Source organism: Pleurodeles waltl, chromosome 4_2 (assembly GCF_031143425.1).
Source record: "Pleurodeles waltl isolate 20211129_DDA chromosome 4_2, aPleWal1.hap1.20221129, whole genome shotgun sequence".
Lineage (NCBI taxonomy): Eukaryota > Metazoa > Chordata > Amphibia > Caudata > Salamandridae > Pleurodeles > Pleurodeles waltl.
In genome coordinates, this window is record NC_090443.1 from 551,928,973 (window position 1) to 551,954,450 (window position 25,478).

At 45.2% G+C, this 25,478-nt stretch overlaps 1 protein-coding gene across 1 annotated transcript in view; it reads right to left on the bottom strand.

The window, feature by feature from the left end:
• Positions 1 to 22,560, bottom strand: part of CEP350 (centrosomal protein 350) — an 821,600-nt gene extending 799,040 nt beyond the window's left edge. The window contains exons 1-4 of the mRNA XM_069232082.1: positions 22,439 to 22,560; positions 10,158 to 10,243; positions 1,091 to 1,134; positions 293 to 407 (exon numbers count right to left, since the gene is read on the bottom strand). Coding sequence (XP_069088183.1) covers positions 293 to 407; positions 1,091 to 1,134; positions 10,158 to 10,230 — 232 coding nt within the window. The 5' untranslated portion in view covers positions 10,231 to 10,243; positions 22,439 to 22,560. The remainder of the gene's footprint in view (positions 1 to 292; positions 408 to 1,090; positions 1,135 to 10,157; positions 10,244 to 22,438) is intronic.
• Positions 22,561 to 25,478: the final 2,918 nt, after the last annotated feature.

Below are 25,478 nucleotides of genomic sequence, written 5' to 3' on the forward strand. Positions count from 1 at the left end.
TTGGAATAATTTTCAATTGAATATAATGATGTAGCTATATGTGACATGGGATTATGGTTCAGCTCTGTCAATCCAATTTTTGTTTGTGCAAATCAATTTGTATGCCTGTGCCTTGCCATAAAGAGATGTAAATCTGATTTATTCCAATTATATGCCGTAAATATTTGCTCAAAAATAAAAGCCATCAAATTCCAACACAGCAGCACTGATTACGCAGCTCTGAAAGTCATACACACTCCCTCCAAGATTCAACATTTTCAAATAAGGAGCAGATTACTTAGGTATTGCTCACCTTTGCGGCTGATTTTCCTTGTGGCATTGGAAGACTGTTTCTTAGAGCTCATGACAGAGTCACACACAACTGTGCTAGTAGGAGCCGCCTCAAGCTTGTTCTCAATGTGTCTCAGCTGTTGAACGAAATAATGGGAACAAGTCAACTTAAACAATTAACCCCACCCTCCCCCGTGATTCTGCAGAAGGTGATACTATTTCAAAGTCCTCCTCAAAAATAAAACTCCCTCTATTGTGTCCTTTACCCACAGTTCGGGGACAGAGAAGAGAACAAAAGCACAGTACCGAGAATCATCACTTCTTTATTGACCCATTGTGTACTTACCATTATTGGAACATGTCTCTACTCCCAACCCATCTTTCTGAACAATGACAACAAGCCTCAATATGCTATGTTCAAACTATAGCAACAATATATTCCACCTTCCTTATTTTAAATCCTACATCAACCAACCATTGTGTCTCAAAGACACTACTTTATTGTCTTTGAGATGATTGACCCATCCATTTAGTATACAATCTGTTGTTTTCCTTTAAGCATGTGACTTTCCTTTGTAATGCCAACGATTGCAAAACTTTTTAATTTATGAACTCTCACAGACTGCTCATTCCATTACCAACAATCCTTGCACAGAATGACTGAAGTCTGACTATGCACTTGCTATTACTGCCTCTCACTTACAGTGACATGCACCCCTCTCCTGACGATAATCACCAGTCTCCTGACCAAGAACCCAATTTCACAACATGCTTTCTTTACATCATCAAACAGGCTAACCCGTTGCATGAGAAAACTTACAGCAGCCTTTGTCTGTGAGAAGGTGTCCAAAACCTTGCTGAGATCTGTGTAAAGAAATAAACAAATCAGCACAGTGTCTACCTAAAAAACACAAATGCATTCTTATCATGGGTGTTCTGCCAAATCTCTGCCCTGGCTCCCTCCTCTCCTGTTTTATGCTTTGTGTTGCATCTGAACCAAAAGAAAGATTAGCTGGCGAAGCCATTTTGTCAGTTTCTTTCGATTTAAAGAGTTTGTTGTAATGATTCAGTTTAGATGAAGGCTGCTATCACCTTGGCCAATAGTACCAGACAGAACAACAATCAGAAACCGAATGATATAGGATACTTATATTATTACAGCGTGGGGCACTCAATTGTTCCTGGGTTTGTTCAGTTTCAAAAGGGGGAAGAGGCTAACTAGAGCTGGATGCGCCACAGCTGAGCGAAGTGGGCAGAGATACTCCCAAGTACTCCCTTCCCACACCCTACGATCAACTCAAATCAGCATGAGCCCCTTCAAGAATAAACATCACACCAAAGCAAGCAAATAAACTGATTTTATTGAGCTGTGGCAAGACAATGCACGAGAAAGAGAAATAGGAAAGGACAGTCCACGTTTAATTTGTTGGAGTATGGTCAGTGTGTGTCTGCTAGATGCCTAGGTTAAACTAAACTAAACTTTAAACAGCCATAGCCATTCGGGGGCAAGGCAAAATCACTGTATTAAGGATAATGACAGAGGCCAAAATTCTACATGTTTACAGATAGCTACTGACCAATATCCTAGGCAACTAGCAACCAGCCAAGATGTCTTCAGCCCTACAGAAGAAGCAAGCAGTTACAAAACCTGACATCGTGTAAAGGGAGAAGCAAACAACAGTTTCAAAAGATCTGCGGTTTAAGAGACGAGGAGAGTCGCAGAAAAAACTGCAAAAGAATGGGAAACATAGAAAGGGGGGGAGAAGGTAGGAGGGGCAACAAAAGACAAAGAAAGCAACAACTGAAGGAAGAGAAAGCAATACGGAGATTAAAAAGCAAGAGGAAACAAAACAAAGAAAGCAGGAACATGATCAAAAGAAAAAGTGTGAGGAAGTAAATAAGGAAAATGCATGAGAAAAATAAAACAAGAAAAAGAAAGTGTGAGATAGTGTTTGCGAAAGCATGCAATTCTACAAGATAGAATGAAAGACTGATTCGGATCCTTTACCTTAACATTTGAGGAGTCAACTGGAGTCATTATGTTATAGAGAACCAATCAAAACTGAACAATTGTGAGATGGAGGAGAGTTAACAAGAATATTCTACAGCATAAAAGAATGAGAGAGAGACCAAGATTCACAAACCTACAGACAGAGGGCACTATGAGAGACGGCCACAGCAGCAGAGACTAAACAGCAATTTCCCACAGATTTAGTGAAGATATCTTTAATAAGACCTCCCAAAGCACAAGGAAAGGGGGTGGAGGCTCCGGGCTATTGCAGCCCTACAAAAGGATTACCAAAGATTCCACAGCCCTGGAGAAAAAAAACACCTGTCAACATATTTATTTTTTATAACCCTTTTTTTTTATTTATTATTTTATAAAGTAACATGTCACATTACAGGTCTGACACAGTAAAGCATACATTTCTACATTCTGTTCACCCAGGGAAACCCACATTTCGCCCCATATAAGGTTTAGTATTAATGCCATCACACATCTTGCTACAAGGTATTACATTTCCACTTCCCTGCAAGCGCCTCCCATCCATTTTGACCAGACCATGGCGTGTTTCTCCAGAGCCCAGATCAGTGCATTCTAGCCGGGGTGAGGCAATCGCAATGCAGGAAATATACCTTCACTATGCGCAATTTAGCTGAGATTGCGATTACACGTGGTGCCATTAGTGCATCTCGCCAGTCCTCATTATCCACCTGTTCTAGTCAAGTCTCCCATCGGGACCTCAGGGGCTGACGGGTCTCAGAGGCATTTACTACTAGAGAGCGATATATTTGTGAAACTCCACTTTACCTAATGATCCCATCACCACCTTTGCCGCCATGGAACTAAATTCCAGTATAGGAATAGCCTCTGGGATATGTGCTCACAGTGCATGTCTTAACTGCAGATATTTGTGGAACTGTGCATAGTTTTGTTGGAGTTCTTAGAAGGACAACATACGGGTGCCAGACCATATATCGCCAATCAATGCAATACCTATAATGTCCCAACGAGGGAAGCCCTTAAAGGCAATCACCTCCTGTAGGCATGTCCCTCGCCACAAAGAGGTATGTTGTGTAAGCTTCTTCACCACGCTCTGCAGCACTGTGCAGTACGCCACCCAGTGAATACCACCCTAATAACCTCTGGGATGTTCAGAGAGATGGGGCTGCCATAAAGTAGGTCTATGGCATGGGTGAATCCCACTGTTGGGAGCTCTAAGCAGTAGGCTGGATCAGCCCATCCCCCCGCGAGCCACTCACTGATTATAAATATTTAAGATGCTAAATAGTAGTACTGCAGATTGGGCATACCCAGCCCATCCTCATAAGGTCTTCAACTGCACGTATCCCAATTGAGATGCCGCCTGCCATTATGTCATAGAAAGACATTGGTCACTGCGCCCATCTCTCTGAACCAGTGACACGATAGTTGTATGGGGGGCTTTTGAAAGACATAAAGAAAGCACACCAATATCAGCATCTTATACAGCGCAATAGATCGCAAAACATTTAGAGGTAGTGAGTGCAATTTCTTAAGGCCTGACTTAACTCTGCCGATGATCGGGGTGATATTAAAGGCCCAGGTCAGGGGTGGTTCAAGCTTAATTTTGATGCCCAGGAAAGTAAAGCAGAGCCGTCTGATTGGTATGATTGATTGCTAATCAAGATGCAGCCAGGGGAACCAAGAGAGATTTTTTCGAGTTTATAAGGAGACCAGATGCCTCTGCAAAGAGGTGCAAAAGATCAAGTCAGCGGGGGCCACTCTCTGCTGTGTTCAACAAATATATCAGCACATCATCTGCACAGAGAGCGATGCCATCTTTATCACCCTGAGGCCATCTCCAGCAACTAATTAGTGGATCACTGCGAATCATTAGTGCAAGGGGTTCTATGGCCAGGCAAAAAGGAAAGGGGATAACGGACAGCCCCGACGTGTTCCCCTACAGATGGGAAAGGTGGACAGCCCTGATGTGTTCCCCTATAGATGGGAAATGCTTCTGACACATCCTGTTGATCAGGAATCAAGCTGTTGGACGCTTATAGAGGACGTGTAAAATGTGGTGAAATTTTGCACAAAATCCAGCTTTTCCAAGTACCTGGTTCAGATACCCCCAGTCCACTGTGTCAAACGCCTTTTCAAAGTCAATCAATAATAAGGACAGAGAAGTGGGGAGGGCGTGCCTGGGTGCTAGGGCAACGTGCAGGTGCCTGAGACAATCTAGTACTACGGGTCGGCATGAAGCCACATTGATCAGGATGGATCGAGTACCCCAAGACCTGTCGCAGGCAGTTAGCCAATTCAGTGGCGTAGATTTTAATTTCTCAGTTCGTCAGAGATATCTGTCGATAGTCTCCACAGGATAAGGATAGTGGCTGTGTTTTTGGCAGGACGACTATTTTGGCCTGATCCTAGCTGTCAGGAAAAGCGCCGACTTCCATCTCCTCTTCAAAGGCTATCCAGGCGCAGAGCAAGGATATCTTTACATTTGGAGTAGAACTCAGTAAGATACCAGTCTGGGCCAATCTGATTTTGCCTATCTCTTCAAAAGGAATGGGCTGATCTAGAGCCCGGCGATCAGGATCTGGGAGACTGGGTGGAAAGATCTCATTATTGAGCAGCTCTTTGCAAACTGCAGCAGGCCTGGGGGCCGCTATGCAGAGAGTGGCATGATAGTGTGAGAATGCTGCACCTATTCTGGAAGAGGTATTGTGTAGAGTTCCCGCCGTGTCAACTACCTCAGGTATGACCCTCCGAGCCACGGGTTTGGTGGAAAAAAAATATAGCAGTTTGCTATTTTTATCCCCCAGCCGTAGATTCATGCATGTCAGGCATGCCATATATGTTTTGCTGCCTCTAGGGACTGGGACAGAATTTCCTCCTTCACCAAGTGAAAGTGTATTTCATATCTCACTGGCCCTCCCGGGCCAAGCTCCTCTCTAATTGGAGTGCGCAGGCCTCGAGGTAGGCAATATGCGATTGCCTGTTCCTCTCCTGGTTTCGGAGAAGGGCTTTGGCATGGCCATGTATTGTAGCCTTTACCACTTCACACAGAGGGGGTGATTCTGACCCCGGTGGTACAAGACCGCCGGGGCCAGGGTCGGCGGGAGCACCGCCGACAGGCCGGCGGTGCCCCGCAGGGCATTCTGACCGCGGCGGTTCGGCCGCGGTCAGAAGAGGCAAACCGGCGGTCTCCCGCCAGTTTACCGCTGCCCTTAGAATCCCCCATGGCGGCGCAGCTTGCTGCGCCGCCATGGGGGATTCTGACACCCCCTACCACCATCCTGTTCCTGGCGGTTCACCCGCCAGGAACAAGATGGCGGTAGGGGGTGCCGCGGGGCCCCTGGGGGCCCCTGCCGTGCCCATGCCAATGGCATGGGCATGGCAGGGGCCCCCGTAAGAGGGCCCCGCAAAGTATTTCAGTGTCTGCTAAGCAGACACTGAAATACGCGACGGGTGCAACTGCACCCGTCGCACCCCTGCAACTCCGCCGGCTCAATTCTGAGCCGGCGTCCTCGTTGCAGGGGCATTTCCTCTGGGCCGGCGGGCGCTCTTTTGGAGAGCGCCCGCCGGCCCAGAGGAAATGTCTAAATGGCCGCTGCGGTCTTTTGACCGCGGTGCGGTAATTCAGCGGCGGTACCTTGGCGGACGGCCTCCGCCGTCCGCCAGAGTCATAATCAGGCCCAGAGTTGTCTACGATCGTAGTTTACCATTGTTAATCTCAAAGTATCGTTCAATCTCCTCATGGATTTCTTTAACATATTTTCCATCTTGTAGGAGCTAGGCACTGAGGTGCCACATAGGTTGGTGTGTCGATGTGGTGGAGGACAAGGGCATGATCTGATATGCCCCGAGTAAGTATTTGAATATGCGTGACTGAGGAGAGATCAGTAGCCGGCATAAAGATCATGTCAATGTAAGCGTGTGTTTGGTGTGCCGCTGAGGTAGGAGTATAGTGTCTGGACCAGGGATTCCAAGTCCGCCACACCTCGCAAAGTCCAAGGCTAGTCATCCACTTGCGTAGGGAGGTGGATCGCAGCCATCCAACATCTGATGTGGAGCCCGTAATATCTATTTCGGGGTCTAAGATCGCATTCATATTGCCACCAATGATAGTAAAACCAAGAGGGCATCTGAGCCACCACACTCCTCAAGAAAGGCGTCGAGTGGCGTCGTGGTAGTGGCATATACACATACTAGGTGATAGGATGACCTTCCATCATACCCGTCAGAGCAACGTACCTGCACTGAAGGTCTAACCATCACGGATTCACAACCAGGGGAAAGCTCTGGTCTAAAAGTATTGCAATCCGTAAGGAGCTTCATGTGAATCCCATGTGATAGACATGGTCAAACCCAAATCTGGCTAGGAAGGGGCAGGACGCACCCATTAAGTGGGTCTCTGGCAGAAACAAAATGGAGGGATGACATTTTTACGCAAGATGTAGCACTGTTGCTTGTTTAATCTGACAGAGTAAGCCATTTAGATTCCATGAAACCACACTGTGGCCCTCATTCTGACCTTGGCGGTCTTTTCGCGAGACCGCCGAGTTACCGCCGCGGTGAAGACCGCCGACCGCGGCGGTATGCCGCTGTGCGCATTCCGACCGCTGGGAGCGTTCCGCCGGGAAACCGCCAGCAGCCACACTGGCGGTCGGCGGAAAAGTGGAGACTGGTCAACCTCCACCGCCACGCCAGCAGAACACCGCCCACAGAATTACGACCCACATATCTGTGTGGCGGTGTTCTGTTGGCGGTGTTCTGTTGGCGGTCAGCTCCCCATGGCTCCCGTCGCCTCCCGGAGGACCAACGCACAAGGTAAGTTGACCGTCCGTGAGGGGAGGGGGGGTGTTGTGTGATGTGGGCGTGCATGGGGGTGTGCGTGTGAGTGTGTAGAGGGGGTGTGTGAGTGCGTGTATGCGGGCGGGGGGTGCTGCTGTGTCTATGGGTAATGTGTGCTGTTCGGCAGGTGCGCATGTCTGCATGTATGTGTGCGGGTATGTGTCCCCGTTGTGTATGTGTGTGTAGGGGGTGTGTATATGTGCATGTTGGGGGTGTGTGCATGTCGGGGTGCATGTATGTGCATGTCGGGGTGGGGGTGGGGAGGGGGTTCGTACCACCTCTGGGGGGTGGCAGGGGGGTGGAGGGTGTGGGGGGAGGACTCGGGTGGGTAGTGGGGGGTGGGGGAGACCCCTATCAGTGCCAGGGAAGGAATTCCCTGGCCCCGATAGTGCTTACCGCCATGGTTCGCATGGCGGTTCCCGACCGCAAGAAACCGCGGCGGTAGGCAGGGTCATGATACCGTTGGCGGTCTTGGGACGACCGCCGGGCCGGAGTGCGCAAACTCCAGCCCGGCGGTCATGACCGCCGTGGCGGTCGGAGTGGGGAAGTGGCGGTCGATCGCGGCGGTGACCGCCGCGGTCAGAATGCCATTTTTCTGACCGCCGGTCTGTTCGCGGTCCGACCGCCGCCTCTCCGCCGACCGCCAAGGTCAGAATGAGGGCCTGTATGTGGACATGGAGGAGGGGGGGGGGGGGGGCGGCAGTGGATGTAGCCAGATCAGTGGCTCGATCAGTGATCACCAAGGGCCAGCGTAGTGGATGCACTATCTGCAACAGGGCTTAGCAGGGAATCACAGGGTGCTTAAAGGAAGGAACAGACCTGCATGACTGTGAAAGATAAAAAAACAACAATAATACAAGTGCACATTCAAATACAAAACCAACTCACCCCAACTTCAGTCCCCCTACAGGTAACTAGGGTCAAAATGTGTGGTGTGTAGTGGTAGACCCCTCTGAGTATCACGATAAAAGTACTGTCAATCCAGCCAACACATTCATGTGACCTTTTGTTATTGGAGGACAAGTTTTACCAGGGGTGTCTGGCTCAACCTCTCGTGCCCCCACTGCCAGGATCTGGTGCAAGACCACTTCAGATGGCTAGGTTTATTCATCTGCCTTCCAGATGTAAGGTCCAGGGTCAAGTGAAATGGGGAAGACGAGCAGGTATTATTCCATAGAGGTCGTCCCTCCGTCACCCATTCCCAGGCAGAGTCAGAGGTGTCAGAAAAAATTGCTTTTCCGGAATGCAGTACCTTAAGATGTGCTGGGAACAAGAGCATGTAGGTACCTGCCAAAATTTTTTAAATCCTCAAAAGCAAGATGATTCGGCAAGAACATCCGACAGACTGAAATAACAAGTGAATAAGAAAATATTTCTACAATTCAATTTCTATGTAGAAGGAATATGCAGCTATTTTCAAAGCTTTAGACTGACTGCATAAAAGGAAAGGAGACGAGAACACAAGCAAGACTATTTCCCTGTCCAAGAGGGAACTAGACATTCAAAACATTTATACTCCTATAGCAAAATTTAACACCAACCTAGAGAAGGAGTATGTGGTACTTTCAATATCCGAAGAGCGCCTGAATGGCATTTAACAGCCCTGAAGAGGGGCCAGCTGGGGTTTTCAATCTGCCTAGACAGAAGGAGGGTTCTTTCACATTATTACACCGCCACAGGCATCAGAAGAACATTCTCCTTCCTACAAATGGAGCGATCATCCATAGTATTCACAAACCTAAGAGAAGGTGTCAGCAGGAGCCCTGATAATCCCAAAGGCAAGGCCCTGTTTGAGCTACTAGAGCCTGGGAGGAACAGGCGAGACAGCAAGCCAACATTTGCACAATTTTCATAAGGGAGAGTGCCATTTCCCAAACCACTACAGTTCGAGCATCCCTCGTTTCAAATGTGAGTTTTCTACAGCGTGGGAAAAGTACCAACTTCAGTGGGTGGGACTAGCCAGCACACCTCACAGCCATGGTCAGAAGTGGAAAGGAAACACTACAATTTCCTTGGTCAGCTAATAGACCAGTATATTTAAAGCTTCCCCTAATAAATATACCTAAGTGTAATTTACGCTGTCCCAATTAAGAATTGTGGCCAATGTAGCTAGAGAGTACTTAACTAGGAATGATGGAGAGACCAGCTGGGACTGCAAATAGACTGGGGAAGAGAGGTTTCAGTTAGAAACTGTGCACACAGAAGAACAGACCCAACCACTGTTAGTACATTGGGATGTAGAAGTAAAGTGTACATATTAATTGTATTTTTCACATTGAAACTTGAACGTGGTTTTTGATTATATTTGATTTTTCATCGAGGTTGGAGGTAGATTAAATATACAAAATGAATTAAACCAGAGCTTCCCTTGGTACTGCAGAGTAGTTGACCAACATAAGCTTCCATAGAAAGAGGGAAGGTCCAGCTATTTCTTCATTACACTGAAAAGTAAGAAATAAGCACAGCTTCCAGAAGACCTGAACAATAACATTATCAGCCTCTGCTTCTCATGACCTCATAAGACAGAAAAGAACAAACCGGAGTTTCTTCTGAAAAGAGAAAGCTTTTACAAGCCCAAAGGGAAAGATGAGCCAGCGTTTTTAAACAATACCAGATTGTCAAGCACAGGCAGCAGCTTCTCAAAGCATTAGAAAGGGTGCAACAACAAAAAATAACTGCAGTAAACTTTGCGGGACAATGGTGATTATGGAGGGTCTCTCTTCTCACCTCTCACGTTTGCACACAACACTTGAACAGGATGAAGAAGCCAAATCTTTTCACAGCATAACAGAAAAGAAAACTAAAAATATTTATAGACCATAGCAGGCATAAATGTTAAGAAAATCTGTGCTACCTACCTTGCTACCTCTTTTTGTTTAACTAGCCATTTGCCCATTGAGCTTACTAATTAGAGAGTCTAAACATGAAAAGCATCCTTTAAACTTTAACAAACAACCACAGCTGTAAACATCTGATTGTTCTAGCGATTTAATCGCTGGTGAGAACCAAACATTCCTCAAACCAACATAGATGAATTCCTTACTTTGAACAGTTTCGCTGCCATGTGCTGTTTTTGAAGTTTGAGGAGGACTCTCCTTCAACTGACCACTCCACATCTTTGGCAAACATCTGCAGAGTTAAAGAAAAGCAAGAATATGGGGAACAGGAAAAATATTTCAAAATAGAAATAAGGGCCACATCCCTGCTGATAATATAAAAATAAATAAAAAAGCTACATCTTTACACTGCAAGTCATTTGCTTGAAGATACCGAAGACAATATTGTTCATTATGATAATTTGATTGTTTTATTTAATTTCTGGTTAAATTCTATATGTGATTACTCCACAATTAACGTATTACCACGTAAAATAAACCTACAGATCTCTGGATTGTGCCAGCTTATGCTAACCAAAAAACATGCAACCCACAACACAGTTACAGCAAGTCACCCACAACACCACCACCGCACCTGCTTCCCAACCCATCATTAGTACCCTTCCAATATAACTGTGTCAAAAGCACAAGAATGGATGAATTTGAATATGTATTGTACTGAATGTGCAGAATTGTAATTGTATTTTTGTATGCAATTTCTGTTAATAGTGTTAAGCTCAATAAATAAATGTGTACGGTTTAAATTAAATGCCCCCCCCCCCACAATTTTCGGTCATAATAATGCCCATGTTATGGATTCGATGTGGCTCATCCCCAACTTTTGAATCTCACATTAAAACAGTGACCCATACAATTACAAACGCCAATGTTAGAGTTTCATTCATAAGAACAGATACAGTTCCTGGCCAAACGTGTTTTTTTAATCTTTTCTATTGAGCAGTACGTAACTCACACATAATGAAGAATTTCAGTCTATGTGTATATAAATCGAATTGACAAATACGTATCATATAGCACCTAAATTAATTGAATCAATATAAAGTGCGGCTAGGAAAAGTGCCTAGTGCAGAATTTATGGTTAGACCACATTATATGAATTAAAATATTTCCAAATTCGCAGTTTGGTCTAAAGTAGCCATGCAGTTAGGATAAAACCCATAATACCCAACAAGATTTTACAAAGTGCAAGGTTCTCAATAAAACACCCAGATAGTATCTGCCTGATCCGTACACTGCTAGGTGGGCTGAAGTCTGGTACACAGTGTGGCATAACCATTCAGGTATTCTTCTGCCTTCTGGATAAAGTACAAATGTTTACCCTTCACACCTATATCCACTATCTAATAGAACAGGAGCTTTGGGTATGTACCTCGAATTTTGCCTGCATCATTGAGAACCTCCAGAGACAACCCCACCCGACTGACAAAGGCTTCTCCAAATACTTTAGTCCTCAGCATTTGGTCTGCCACTGATCCAACAACGGAACCTCTGTTGTTCTCCATGTTTGCAGTAGTAAACTGCAGGCCACTGCAATGTCAGTGAACACTAGGTGCTGCACGTTTGTTTACATTTCTAAGGAATAGCCAAATAATACTAGTGTGATCTCCAGTAATATCGGGAATTGGGCAAAATCTGTAATCTCTTGAAATACTTTCTCCCAAAAATCATGAACAATGGGGCATCTGAAAAAAAAAAACTGAGACCAATCCCGTGCTCCGTTTAATTGGCAGCGAAAATAATGGTCAGGGATTGTATCTACCATCTTATGCAGGCTGTCAGGGGTATAGTATGCCAACCGCCTAGATAGAAAGGCCATCCTGTTAAAATCTGCAGCATGCAAGGATTTATTGCCCATTTCCGAGAAATAATGCCATTACCCCTTAGTAATCTTACAACCCGTTGTTTGATAGGTGAAATGCTGGACAAAATCTATCTAGTGAGATTCTTTATTTTTACACTTTGCCTGATACCAATTGCCCACACCCGTTAATTTACTTTTAACTAAAAGATGCATGTCGTGCTGCATCGCTTGACTAATTTCCGAATGCACAACAGTAAGTAGGCTAGATATCAGTCTAAAGCTGAACATCAGACCCCTAAGCTTTATCCCCCAAGTGTAAAGTAATCTCATCGAATGTTAAATGCCTTTTTCCCATAAAAAATATCTCCCAGTCTGGTGAATCCCTTCCTCTTCCAGCCTTCCACAGTGGTTTTAGATAAAGTGAGGCCTGGGATCAGCAGTCTTTTAATAATGTAAGGGAATGACAATGTGTGATCCGCCAATCCTCATCAAATTTCTTCATGCGATATTCGAGAGCATGGAGAGATTTAAATCTTGTTTTTTTTTTTTTAAGTTTTACTACGTTTAAAAAGGCAGGAAGATCGACTGCAGACTGACTGACCATACAGGTAAGACTAAAGTTGTCAAATATATCTGTGTCAACTACTGTTTGTACTATGTTGTCTAAAAGAGCAGCCTGATAAAAAGTTTGGCAATGGATCAGAGCAAGTCCCTCTTGAGATTTAAGCAATTGTAAAACTGAAATGTTAGTCCTGGGGCGCTTATAATTCATATACATACACGCTGCCTCGGCAACTTTTATTCCCCCCACTCTTTGTTCCCAAGCCATTTACAGTAATGTAAGGGTTTAAAAAAAAAAAAAAACTGTTCCAATCCAGATCTTGGAACGACCTCCGTTTTCTCATATACGTTTTGATAGTGTTGAACAAAAACGTTAGTGATCTTGCTGCTTTTTTCAGCAAAAAGAGGAATACCCAGGACTGCAATCAAATCTATTAACTGGTTATTCTTTCTAGGTGTTGTGGACCATGCACCAAATTTGCTGATGTGCTGGCTTTCCTCATAGGATTTTTGTTGGAATGCTTTGTGGCTATTAACCTCTTAAATTAGAAATAACACTTGCATCTCCTGTTTGGCTCAAGCAAGCTGTTGTTCTCTCACCTTCTTATTACCTACAGACATGTTGCCATTTACAGCACCATCCACAGCAGTTTGAAGTGAGCAGGTGGGCCTGGTAGGCTATGACATGGCCACGAAAGGCAGCCTTGAAGGCCTTGGTTCAAAACACTCATTAATAAAAGATCTAGGACTTTTTAACCAAATTGGGTCCGAAAGTAAAGATCAACTGAATCGCCATCTAGGTCCATCTCTTTGCAGGACATTTACCTGAAATTGGAGCAAGACTATAGAATGGTCTGAGAACGCACTGAACCACATACTAGTTGGCCATCACTTAACTGAACGTATTAGGAGAAAGAAATCCAGTCGTGAATCCAAATTGAATTGTTGTGGGAAGCAGGTATATTGCATTTGTTGCAGATGTTCCACACACCCTGGATCAATCAGTAGAAAATAATGTTTTAATGCTGCAAGAGCTTTCAGCATACAAGGCTTAAGTTGTTTTTTACCCTATTGGAAGAGTCTAATCTTAAATCTTGAATGAAGTTGAAATTGCCCTCACAAATCATTGGACCCTGAGCGGCCATTGCTAGATTGTATAATTGTACTAATTGCTCTGTGTTGTCGCTGATAAAGCCATAATCACTTACAAAGTTTAAGAAATTACCCATGATTGACATCTTGACCCACGGCCAACGCACTTTACCATCCCTGATCACATCCCATATTTGACAGTCAATTGTGTTGGCCAAGAAAGTTGCTACTCCTCCTCACCGCAGCCCCTGCTGGTACATAAAATATATGTGAATATTTTCTGGGAACAAAGGACTTAGGAAAATTAGTCTTACAGTGGGTTTCCTTAAGAGAAATCACTTCTGGCTTAAATGTTGACAGCCAGCTAACCATAAAGCTATTTTTACACTTGTTTAGTACCACACTGGCATTACATGAGACAATCTTAACCTCTTGCACCATGGGGTTCACCAGAACGTTGTCTTAGTAGCCACTTCCATCAATTTTGCTCACTGTTGTTTATCGATCTAGAATAAACTTAACTTACAAAAAGAGATCTTAGTGATGTTACTGCTCATTTTCTCTGTATGTCACCCACCCCACTCTCACCCCGGCCATCAACCCTGAAAGGGAGGTATGCCCACCATCCTCCCTGTAGGCCACTCTCTTCCTGGGTGCCCTGTTGCTGCACCTGACTACGTTCAGGTCAACCCCCCTCAGTGAATGACATAATAATAAAGAAAGTGCTAAGTGCAAATCGACAAAGAATTGTAGCTCACATCCCCGCTCTAGAATTCACCATCCATGAGGCACTCAATCTTTCAGATGGTTCGGCAACACCGGATATATCATAGGGGGCGGGATGGAAATCGGTATAACTTCTATGAACAACTTGTACAATATCGGACCGGGCCCCCACCCAAAACCTTATCCTACAAATTGAAAAGGTAAGATGCCTTAGTGCAAATAAATATTGTAGCAGCTTTTGTCTATCAAGCAGGATTTAAACAGGAAAAAACCTATCAAGCTTATGATTGTGTATGGCTTTAGGACGCCTGCTGGATGGCGGAACTTGCGGGGAATCGAGGCCACACGGAGAGAGCCACCAGGTGCCTCACTGCGGTAAGTGAGACACTGCCTTGAGGAGTCAAGGGGCAGCACGGCTGTTCACTGTCCGGCTGAGGGCTCCTGGGTTCAATCTCTCTCGTCTGGTATCTCCATAGAGGAGTGAAAGACCCTCTATGCTCCAAAGGAAGAAATAGAAAAAAAGAAGGGGCAGAAAAAATAAAAAGGGAAAAAAAAGACGCTGCGTGGATACGCTAGTGCTGGGCGATAGATTGAAGTGGCTATTATGAAGCAACTGCATTCCAAGGCAGAAGCAACCCCGGCCACCGGTACATGCCTCTTACCCAAAAAGCGAAAAGACGCGCTATGCAGGCGTGCATTACTACAGCCCACAGAGAGAAGGCAAGCTGTAGAGCTTCAATAGGGAGAAAGTAACCTCATATGTTTCAGACTCTTTTGGTTCCCGGCTACACAAAGTAATGGTTTTGAGGCATCTCTGAATACTGTTTGCAGTTCCAGGCAAAGGGAGGCGATACCATCTCATCTAGGACATTTCGGCCCCAGTGATATAGAGTCTGGCATTGGCCCTTCGGAAGACGGGATTGGAGGTGGCTATGTAAGAGACAACCATGTGCTAACAGGCACTAGCCTAGAGACTATAAAAGAAACAGATTAAGGGGTTGAACGATTATTCAAAGTTTGTAAAGCCCCAAAAGGTTTGTGTTCAGATTGTTGTAGTTACTGAGCCACACAAATCCACTCCAGGGTTCCCATTAGCGTCCTGATGAAGGGTAAAGTTTTACTCAGGATAGGTCCTCGATCTGTTTGGTACAGGATCAAACTTCATCTATGTCTAAGTCTTAATTGAAACTGGTACCTGAGCAGTCCTTGCAGGAAACGACGAACATGCATCTTCCATCCCAGCTAGAGAAAGAAACCGATATGGGCACCACTTCAATTGCCCTGCTATGGAGACCAATAGTTCAACTGATACGAGCCATCCAATATCATGCCATTCTCAATCACATTTTGAAACCATCCTGACAGAAATCAAGAATCTTTATGCGACTTAGATTGAAGAAACTACAGTACTGCATCAGGGAGTAAATAAAATAGATGAGATCATGCAGCAGATACTCTAGCGAATACGAGAGGTAGATCAAAAAGTACCTGAACTTGAGGATCACTCTCTTACTCGGGACAAGGACATTGGTATTATTTAAAAAAGCTTACGGGACTCTTAGAACAAACCTGACGAGATAGAAAATTATGCAGGAAGACTGAATTTTGTTGTTTGTGGGGATCCCACAAGGAGAAGAAAATTTGGGGAGACACAAGAGTACTCACCAGTTTATGGAAGCCAAAATGATTAATTTATTCGATGAGAGCACTGCATTCACACTGTAAGGAAAATAATTTACTGTGAATGAGACTGTGCAATTTACATGGGATCGTGATCACTCATAGGTTCCGTGGAAGTATGTGCTTACCAAGATGCACCACCTCCCAATGAAGACAAGCATCTAACTGAAGGTACTTCAAGAATTCAGGCGTCTTTCTTCACAAATGTAGGCAACACGCTACAAACTAGATTTGCTTCTGCCTTCATGTACACTAAGGGCCTCCTATTCTAAACTGCTTTTGGATCCACAATTTAGATGTGTCGAGTTTAACATATATGTCCATCAGCTATGCGTGGGGCCCAGTTTGTAGACTAAGCGCAAGCAAATGCTAGAAGCTTTGGATGACGTTTGATCCCCCTCCTCAAACATTCTAGAAAAGACTATGATTAACTATAGGAGTTTCCATATTCCAGACGGTACAAATGAGTCTCATTCGAAGTCGGTTCTAGCTGAGCAAACAAACTAGTGTATCCACCTCCTGGCTATATGGAGAAACAATCGCCCACTAGGAACATAAGCCAAGATGCGCCTTTAGCAGAAGAAACCATGAGTGTGCAAAGCCACTGCCGTAAGGATGCAGACAGCATGGAGTAAAATAAGCTACTGTGATCAAAACTCATGGTGGTTACTTAAGAAGAAAAACTAAGAGTATTGTACCAACCCACGCATCGACCTCTCCAAAGCATCTCGCACTGCACACCATGAATCACGGAACCCCTCATCCTCGACTTCAATCCAAACACAAAAGAACCACATAGCCCTCTTCTACACACCACAAGACTACAAAAAAACAGTTACTAACTCCACTGTTAGGCTATATGTCCACTCACACTCACACTGAAACTCAAACTCTTACTTCTGGATTTTCCACCTACGGGCCAACTCATTCAAAACCCCAATGCCGCCTCAGCAATTCAGAACTATTATCACTGGACAAACCGGTCAAAGGGTAAAAAAAGTAGAAAAAAAAAAAAAATCTGTATAGAATGCATATAAGAAATAAAAAATTGGAATTGGCCAATTGTGGTGGTTGTGTGCTCCTTTCTGGGGTAAATTAACACCTCACGCATTCCAATGGAAGCACTTCCTGGAAGCTATAATAATACACCAAATAACCAACAGAATAATGGAATAACCTGGAGAAAAAGCACAATATATATTTTAATATGCCAGTAACAATATGTAATTCAGGCAGCTACACAATCAAACCAGACCTAAAGATGTAAATATGATTAGGTACTTCTAAAACAAACAATGATACTGTTTGTAGTAAACCCTCAAAATAATAATAGCAAAGCCAAATCCGACCCAGTGCCTTTGTAGTTTATGCACTAAATAATATAGTTAGATCCAGCTTCGGGTGACTTCCTTACGGTGGCATTCACAAGGTTGATGCTGCATATGCCACTTCGTAAGAGCAGCAACTCTGATATATACCATATGCTATCAGCAAATTGTTCTTGATCGAACACTGAATTCTATATCAGGACCGGAGGCGAGGATTATGCATATCTTTCTTCACTTTTTATTAATCAGCAAGTTCAAAGTTAAACACAAAATGAACAGAAAAACTACAAGTTCCATGAAGCCGCCGCCATGGTAACCAGTATCCAATGAGGTTCCACCTTTCACGCTGGTATAAATAGCCTCAGCTGCGACACACTTCCTCTTTCTTCACTGCTCAGATAAGTGCCTTTCCTGCCTCCGGCTAACATTGCTTTGTTTGTTTAGCGCGTTGTTGCCTTTTGTTTCTTCTGTGTAAGCAACCAGTGTTGCTCAGGCGGTGTGCTCGTAGCGGAACGCGTTTCCGCTCGAGCGTTTACTTTACATTCTCTCTGTTGTAGCAACTAGGGTTGCTAGGCGGGTGTCCTCGACTCGGAACACGCGTTCCGCTCGAGTGCTTCGCCTTCTGTTATTTTTGCACTGTTGTAGCAACGGGTGTTGCTACGAAGGTGGACTCGACTCGGAACGCGCGTTCCGCTCGAGTGCGCTTCTTTTCTTTTGAGTTTCAGTGTTTCTTGACGCGTCGCACCCGTCTGAGGGCGCGCGTCTTATTTATTTCACTCAGACGCCCAGTATTTTGTTTAATGCGCAGTTAATCGTGTGAGTGTTTTGAGTAACTACACGCTCGTGTGTTTGGCTATATTTTTCCTCATTTCTTTAACACTTTGTGTTTTAACTGTTTCCTACCCCGTGACACCGTTTGGTTGATTATACCCCTACGGGGAAGAATTTTGTGCTTTATTTTCTTGTTTCTGGACAGAGGGGGTAGGGAATTACCCTTTATATATTTATAGGGTGGTATTCTCTGTCACATTATTTTTTGTCTGAACCTCAGCATGCAGTCCTCTCAGGAGCATGAGCCTTTTGCCAACATGTCCCCGGGTGAGGGTCCCTCTCACCGTACCATTCCCCCTGGGGTAGACGCCTTATTCTCACAAGCAATTTCGCACGCTTTGGCCCCTCTTAGAGAGACTGTGGCTAAACTCACAGAACAGGTGTCCAAGGGTACGGGCATGTTTGGCGTGACGGGAACGGAGGGTGATACTTCTACCCTTTCGGCTCCCAAGAACAGGCGCAAGCGCAACGCGGGGCACCTGGAAGATAGCGATTTTTTATCACACTCCAAGAGTGCGCGCGCGCATACGCGTTTACCCTCCCGGGAGGGTCGATTGCCCGGAGTAATGGGTGACATGCTTCACCATCTATGGAACCCTGATTCTGGTTCACCTAAAGGCATCCTGGGTGGTTCAGACGACGATTCATCATCTTTGGATGATGATTCAGGTCGCCCTTGGCGTCCTAATGCTACCCTGCCGGATCAGTCTGATCCTGGGGATTCGGACTCAGATATGTTTGAACCGGAGGGTATCTACCATCCACGTTCCTCTGAGTGGCGGCCGGATCTCAAGGTTGCGGAGTATGTCGCCAGTAAAATTAGACAACCTTTGGACAAGGAAGTGCGTGCTCGTTTACGGGCCGAATGCCCTCGCCCATCGTTATCTGATAAGGTCGCTTTTACTCTAGATATTGACCCAAAAATGTGTACCTTTTTTGCAAAATACATTAAAGATCCCAAGAAAGGGATAGACCGCTCCTGGAGGGCATGCCAGGACAAGCTTCTGGATGTGTTGGGACCCCTCACACAGATCATTCAACTGGCAGAACGCGCCAAACATTCAAACAGTCCCCTGCAAACAGACATTGTTGCAGGATGGGCCCAGAGAGCTGTCTGTCTTCTGGGCAATGCGAACTGTGCCATTTCTGCGGAAAGGCGCAGATCTTTATTGATTAAAATCGATCCCAAGTCCCTAACGGGAGACAAAGTCTCATGTGTAGTTCTTCTCAGGATGGACAATGTATCGGCTGTCCAGTACATAAACCGTCTAGGAGGGACGCGATCGAGAGCCCTAGCGGAACTAGCAAAGGACTTCTGGCATTTTTGTCTCCAACACCAAGTCTCGGTCACGGCAGAGTATCTTCCGGGGGCCCAGAATGCTTGGGCGGACTGGAACTCCCGATTTCTCACAGACTCCAGCGATTGGCAGTTACACCGATCGGTTTTTCAAGCGATCATGACCCGTTGGGGTCCCTGCACAGTAGACCTCTTTGCGTCCAGGTGGAATGCTCACCTTCCCCAATACTTCAGCTGGCGCCCGGATCCGGGAGCTGCGGCAGTAGAAGCGTTTCGCCAACATTGGGGGACTCTTCAAGGTTATGCTTTCCCACCGTTTCTTATGATCCCGCGAGTTGCAGCTCAGGTTCGCAGACAGGAGGCGACAATAGTTCTAATAACCCCCTGGTGGAGGTCTCAGGCTTGGTTTCCGACTCTTCTGGAGCTCTCTTGCGAGTGCCCCCTGCGTCTCCCAGTTTTTTCTGCACTCCTACGGGACCCGTCGGGATCTTATCACCCCCTGGTCCTTCAGGGTCATCTCTCTCTCATAGCTTGGAAGATTTCAGGCATCGTTGGCAAGACAGCCGACTTTCGCAGGAAGCTAGAAACTTCATTGCGCAGGCCTGGGCCCCTGGGACATGCAAACGTTACAGTTCAGCATGGAACAGATGGTCTCGTTGGTGTGTGGACAAACACCGTCATCCCATGGGGGCCAGTATTACAGATATCGCTAATTTCCTTGCAGAATTAGCGGAGTCTGGTCTTGCTTACTGTACGATTAATTCTTTTCGCTCAGCTATATCTGCAGGTCACCCCCCTCTGAACAACCTTCCGGTTGGAGAGCATCCATGGATCTGTAAACTCCTCAAGGGTATCAGACTTTCTAGACCTCCTCAGGCTAGATATACAAATCTCTAGGATGTAAACATAGTCCTTAATCTTTTGTCCTCTTGGCGCGGTAATCAGTATTTATCCCGGAAGGAGTTATCTGCCAAATTGACCATGCTTTTATGCCTCATTTCATGTAAACGCGTATCAGATATCAGGGCCCTGGATGTATCAGCCCGTGTCTTTACTCCAGAAGGAATCACGTTTACTATTTCTAGGAGAACAAAGAATAATACCGGGTCAGTATCCTATCCATCTTTTCCGGACTCCCCAAAATTATGCGTGGTTAGATGTCTCAGGGTCTATGAGGAAATAACCGCGAATCTTAGACCTCCAGGTGAGAACCAATTATTAATCTCCATAAAAAGGCCGTTTAAGGCGGTTTCTTCTCCTTCCATTGCCAGATGGATTAGTTGGATTTTGTCTGAGGCAGGTATTGATATCCAAGTTTTTGGCGCTCATTCTACACAGGGGGCCATGGCTTCGAAGGCCATACAGGTTGGGGGGTAGATTAGAAGACATCATGCATGCCGCAGATTGGTCTTCGGAATCTACTTTTAAGAAGTTCTACTTTAAACCTATTCATGAGGCAGCCTCACTGGTGGTTGGTAAGCTTTGAACTTGCATAATCCTCGCCTCCGGTCCTGATATAGAATGCGAAATTTCCTAGCTATCGTGAAGGAAAGTTTCAATTCTATTAAGGACACGGAGGCGAGGATTATCCCACCCACATACTACTCTCGAGTCTTCTGCCCACCCGGACTCTTGTATCTTCGTATTGAGGTGGTATATTTGCATGTATACCTTGTTTATTTATTTATTTCCTTGCTCATGTATCTAGTTTTCTTTAAACAATGTTGATAATCTCAGGCTTGTTTTGTGATTCAGGTTATGACACATATGTATATTCTCTTATTTGGCTGGCATTGTAATGCGACATTACGTTATCAGTTTTGGTCCTAATTTCACCGTATATTTTTTAGGTCCCCAGACTACACCCAGTTAATTCGAACAAGATTTCCGCAGTGAAGTCGAGGAAGTGTGTCGCAGCTGAGGCTATTTATACCAGCGTGAAAGGTGGAACCTCATTGGATACTGGTTACCATGGCGGCGGCTTCATGGAACTTGTAGTTTTTCTGTTCATTTTGTGTTTAACTTTGAACTTGCTGATTAATAAAAAGTGAAGAAAGATATGCATAATCCTCGCCTCCGTGTCCTTAATAGAATTGAAACTTTCCTTCACGATAGCTAGGAAATTTCGCATTTCTCAGAGTGAGAGAAACGGTCACAGTCTCTATGGGGTTTACTAATCCACTCCAGTGTTTTTTTGTTCTTTTTTTTTTTTATTTATAAAAAACATCCTTTCCAGCTAAGCTAAACTCTCGAGGAACGATGCTACATACTATAGAGCTTGAATAAAATAGAGTGAACAAATGCAACACTTTAATGGATGATCGGCAAGGTGGGTAATGAGCAACGATACTAAAAGATTGCCCTTGACGCGTATGTATAAACTTTTTATGTCAGCTACGTGTTACGTTTCAATCTGTAACCGATATTTCTGCTAAAATAAAGGTGAAAAATCTCCCCATCTTCAACTTAATGTAACGAGACAATGGTTAATTTCCAGTCCTATAATATAAACCAGATTGCATCAACATAAAGCAAACGTGCAATGTAAAAACGTTAATTTAACATCAAAGGCCAGTTAGTCAGATCCGCATTAAACATCTACAGCAAAAAGGAATACATTAAAGAACAGATTAGTCCTACTAACAATCCCCATAGTAACCGTGGGCATAACATGGGTTTACTCCCTACTCATATGAAATTTACCCTTTTCGTTGACAGCGTTCTGCCCTAGGTTAATTTTCAAATAAGAAACGCTGAAATACTTTTTATTTCAGATCGTTATTAAGTTTCTCAGAAGCATATAGTGGTAGATTGCAATATTATATTACGTTTTCTATTAGCTTTAACTCTCCACGACCCCAGCCCCCCGAAAGTACATGACACCCACAAGAATGATTAACGAAGACGTATCCGTCTAAACTAGAAGTATCCTCTGCTGCAGAAAATGAAGCCTGCATGGTAAGCATAAACTCAGATGGAACAAATGCCAAATGTATAAATATAGAAGGCTTCACTAGAAGCCAAAGAGGATGTGATTTACAACAGAAGCCAGACAAGCTTTCAAACAAGTCTGACACCTCTATTTCAGGTAAACAGCTGGTCACTACTTACATGGGCCGTGCGTGAAACTCGCCTTCTGTCTAATATTTACAAGGAATGCCCGAGAACTCAGCCTTCTAGCCGTTATTGATCTTTTACCGGATGACATTGGACACTACTGTCACTACTTCCGGGTCGTACACCAGCCAATCCCATATCTAAACATGTTCTGGGCGTCTACTAGGATTGGGAGGGGCTCCTAATGTGTATGGTGACTTTGGATTGGAGCATGTATAGCATGTCATCCAATCCCAGTTCGTGACATTGAATTCTAAAGTGCTGATTGGCTTTTGTGGGTAGTCGAACTAGGACTTCTTCGAGAAGAGACGTTAATAGGAATCCGTCAGTGAGGGACGGGAGTGTAACCTGACGTGAGCTGTGAGAGTTTTCGGCCGAAGGCAGGGAGGCTGAGATTGCATGGTGCTTGGGTTTAGGTATATCCCCAGGCACTGAGAGTGAATTTTCATCTGTTGCTGGACACTCTAGGTCCCCACGTAGCTGGTCCCTCGACCAATGGGGTCTATGACTGAATGCCGGTCCTTAGCTACCGAAGCAATCTCAACTGGAGTGCGGTCAGTGTTATTCGATAAATACAGGGTACCGCAGAATATAGAGCAACAGCTGTCTAATGCTTCGCATTTAAGAACGTTTAATAATACCTCTAAATTCACCCGGCTTTGGCGGGTGTTACCAGTACTTCCGCTCACCCAAAAGCCTACTGGTTACGATATGGATTGTCTCGATGGCGACAGCGTTGTCTGGGTAACCGGCACAAGTCAGTCTGGCGCAGGCGTACTGATATGTTGTACAGTCGTTATGGCATGATTACTGTTGTAGCTTCAAATACGGGCTGCCACATCGCACCACATTTATATTGTGTGTACGCCCCCCCCCCCCCCCCCTCGTGGTGCTTGCGATCAATGGCCAGTTTAAAACCGCGACGAGGAATGCAAAATGTCCTTGATTTCGTGTCTGAAAGTTTCAAGTTTAATTAGACACATAAGAAAGGCTCATTCTTCTGCTTTACTAATCGCAGCAGTTCTGTACTAAGAAAGACTAAAACGCCTATAAGTTAAAACTATTGAATTCTGGTCTCAAACGTTATTCGTACATAATTGCTGCTGCAATGTCGCCGCCGTATTTCTTTGCTGCGAGGCAGAATTAACAATTTCCAGATTGATCTTTTTTTGTATCTGTTAGAAATGGGGTCTCTAGTCGGCAGTCAGTTTACACCCTGTCCAAGTAGGGACCGTCGTTCTAGTCAGGGTAAGGGAGCTACCCAGCTCAGATAACTCTTGCTCACTCTGTTGGTAGCCTTGCACAAGCATCCAGGCTCATCTCAGAAGCAAAGTGTAAAGGCATTTGTACATAACACACAGTAATACAATGAAAACACTACAAAAGATTACCAGTTTTAGGCAAATAGCCAATATTTGTGTAAAACAAGACCAAAAATGAGAAAAATCCAACATACGGTAATAAAGATATGAATTTTGCAAGAATTTCTTAAGAATACAGTTCCTTGAGGTCGATAGCTCCGTCTGGGGCTATCACTGTGTTGTGAGCAACAAATCCAACCAGCCGCAGAGGCACAGGCCAATTACGGTGTTGGGAAGACCCTCAAACAGTACCTTGGAAATGTAGGGCGTTGTGATCCTCGCAATGAGATCCCGAGTGTGGCATTGGTTCCGTAGGTTGGTGCAGGGGTCGTCAGGCCCTTGAAGTCTCACGCATTGCAGATCGAACTCCGGGCTGATGACGAAGTCAGGAAGGCTGGTGTTGATGTTGTCGGGGCTGCAGTGCGCAGCGGGGTGATGCGACGTGCAGTGCCCACATGTCACAGTGCAGGCAGCGGCTCAGTGAGTGTGTCCTGCGGCAACGGTGAGACCAGGGTTGCAGTGTGAAGTGGGGCGGTGTGACCTGTGGTGTCTCAAGGTCGTGGTGCAGGCAGCAGCGTTGTGGCTGAAGTGCTGTTGTCAATAGGCCCAATGCAGCAGTACGACACAGGACAAGCTCTGTGCGGCACCCACGGGTTGCTATGAAGACAGAGGCATCTATTGACAATGCTGGAGTCGATGGCGCTGTCGTCGGTAGACCGGTACGGCGATGCAGGATGGTATGGTGTTCCATGTACCTCATGAGCAGTGTCTTCAGGCCACGGGGCAGGCGTCAGTGTTAGCGTATAGCGTCGTCAGGGATACCAAGGCTATGGTGTGAGCAAGGCGGTGAAGGCGTCAGGTGGGGGTGTCAGTGAGACCACGGTTGCGGTGCGAAGGAGGGCATAGCTCTGTGTGGCGGCATCAAGTCACAGTGCAGGCAGCAGCGTTGGTCACAGCTTTGTGGTGTTTTTTCTTCTGTTGCAGAACAAAACACACAGTTGCCAGTGCTATAGGCAAATTAATCTGAAGTCTTTGATATCCATGAGACTTCCAACAGGAGGCAAGCTCTACTTCAAGCCCTTGGAGAAACTTCACAAGCAGGATACACAGCAAAGTCCAGTCTTTATCTTCTTTAAGGCAGAAGCAGCAACTGAAGGCCAACCCCACAAAGCACACAGACAAAGGGGCAGTACTACTCCTCCAGCTCTTCTCCTTGGCAGAGGTTCCTTTTGATTGGTTTTGGGTCCACTACTTATACTCAATTCTGCCTTTGAACTAAGCAAACTTCAAAGTAAAGTCTCTGTTGTTCACTAGATCCTGCCTTGCCCAGGCCTGGCCCCAGACACACTCCAGGGGGACGAAGACTGCATTGTGTGAGGACAGGCACAGCCCTTTCAGGTGCAAGTGTCAGCTCCTCTCTCCCCACTCTAATCAAGGAAGACTGATCAGGATATGTAGGACACACCTCAGCTCCCTTTCTAGTGGGAATTCACAAACAACCCAACTTTCAGTCTGACCCATATGTGAATTCCACAGGCAGGCAGTGATGACTAGCGTAACTATGCTATATGTTTTTGGACCAATAATAATGTATAATTAATTCATATGAGTGATGTGAAAGAAGGGAGATAAGAGAGTGCAAGCATAAGTGAGGTGTTATACAAAACTTTCTA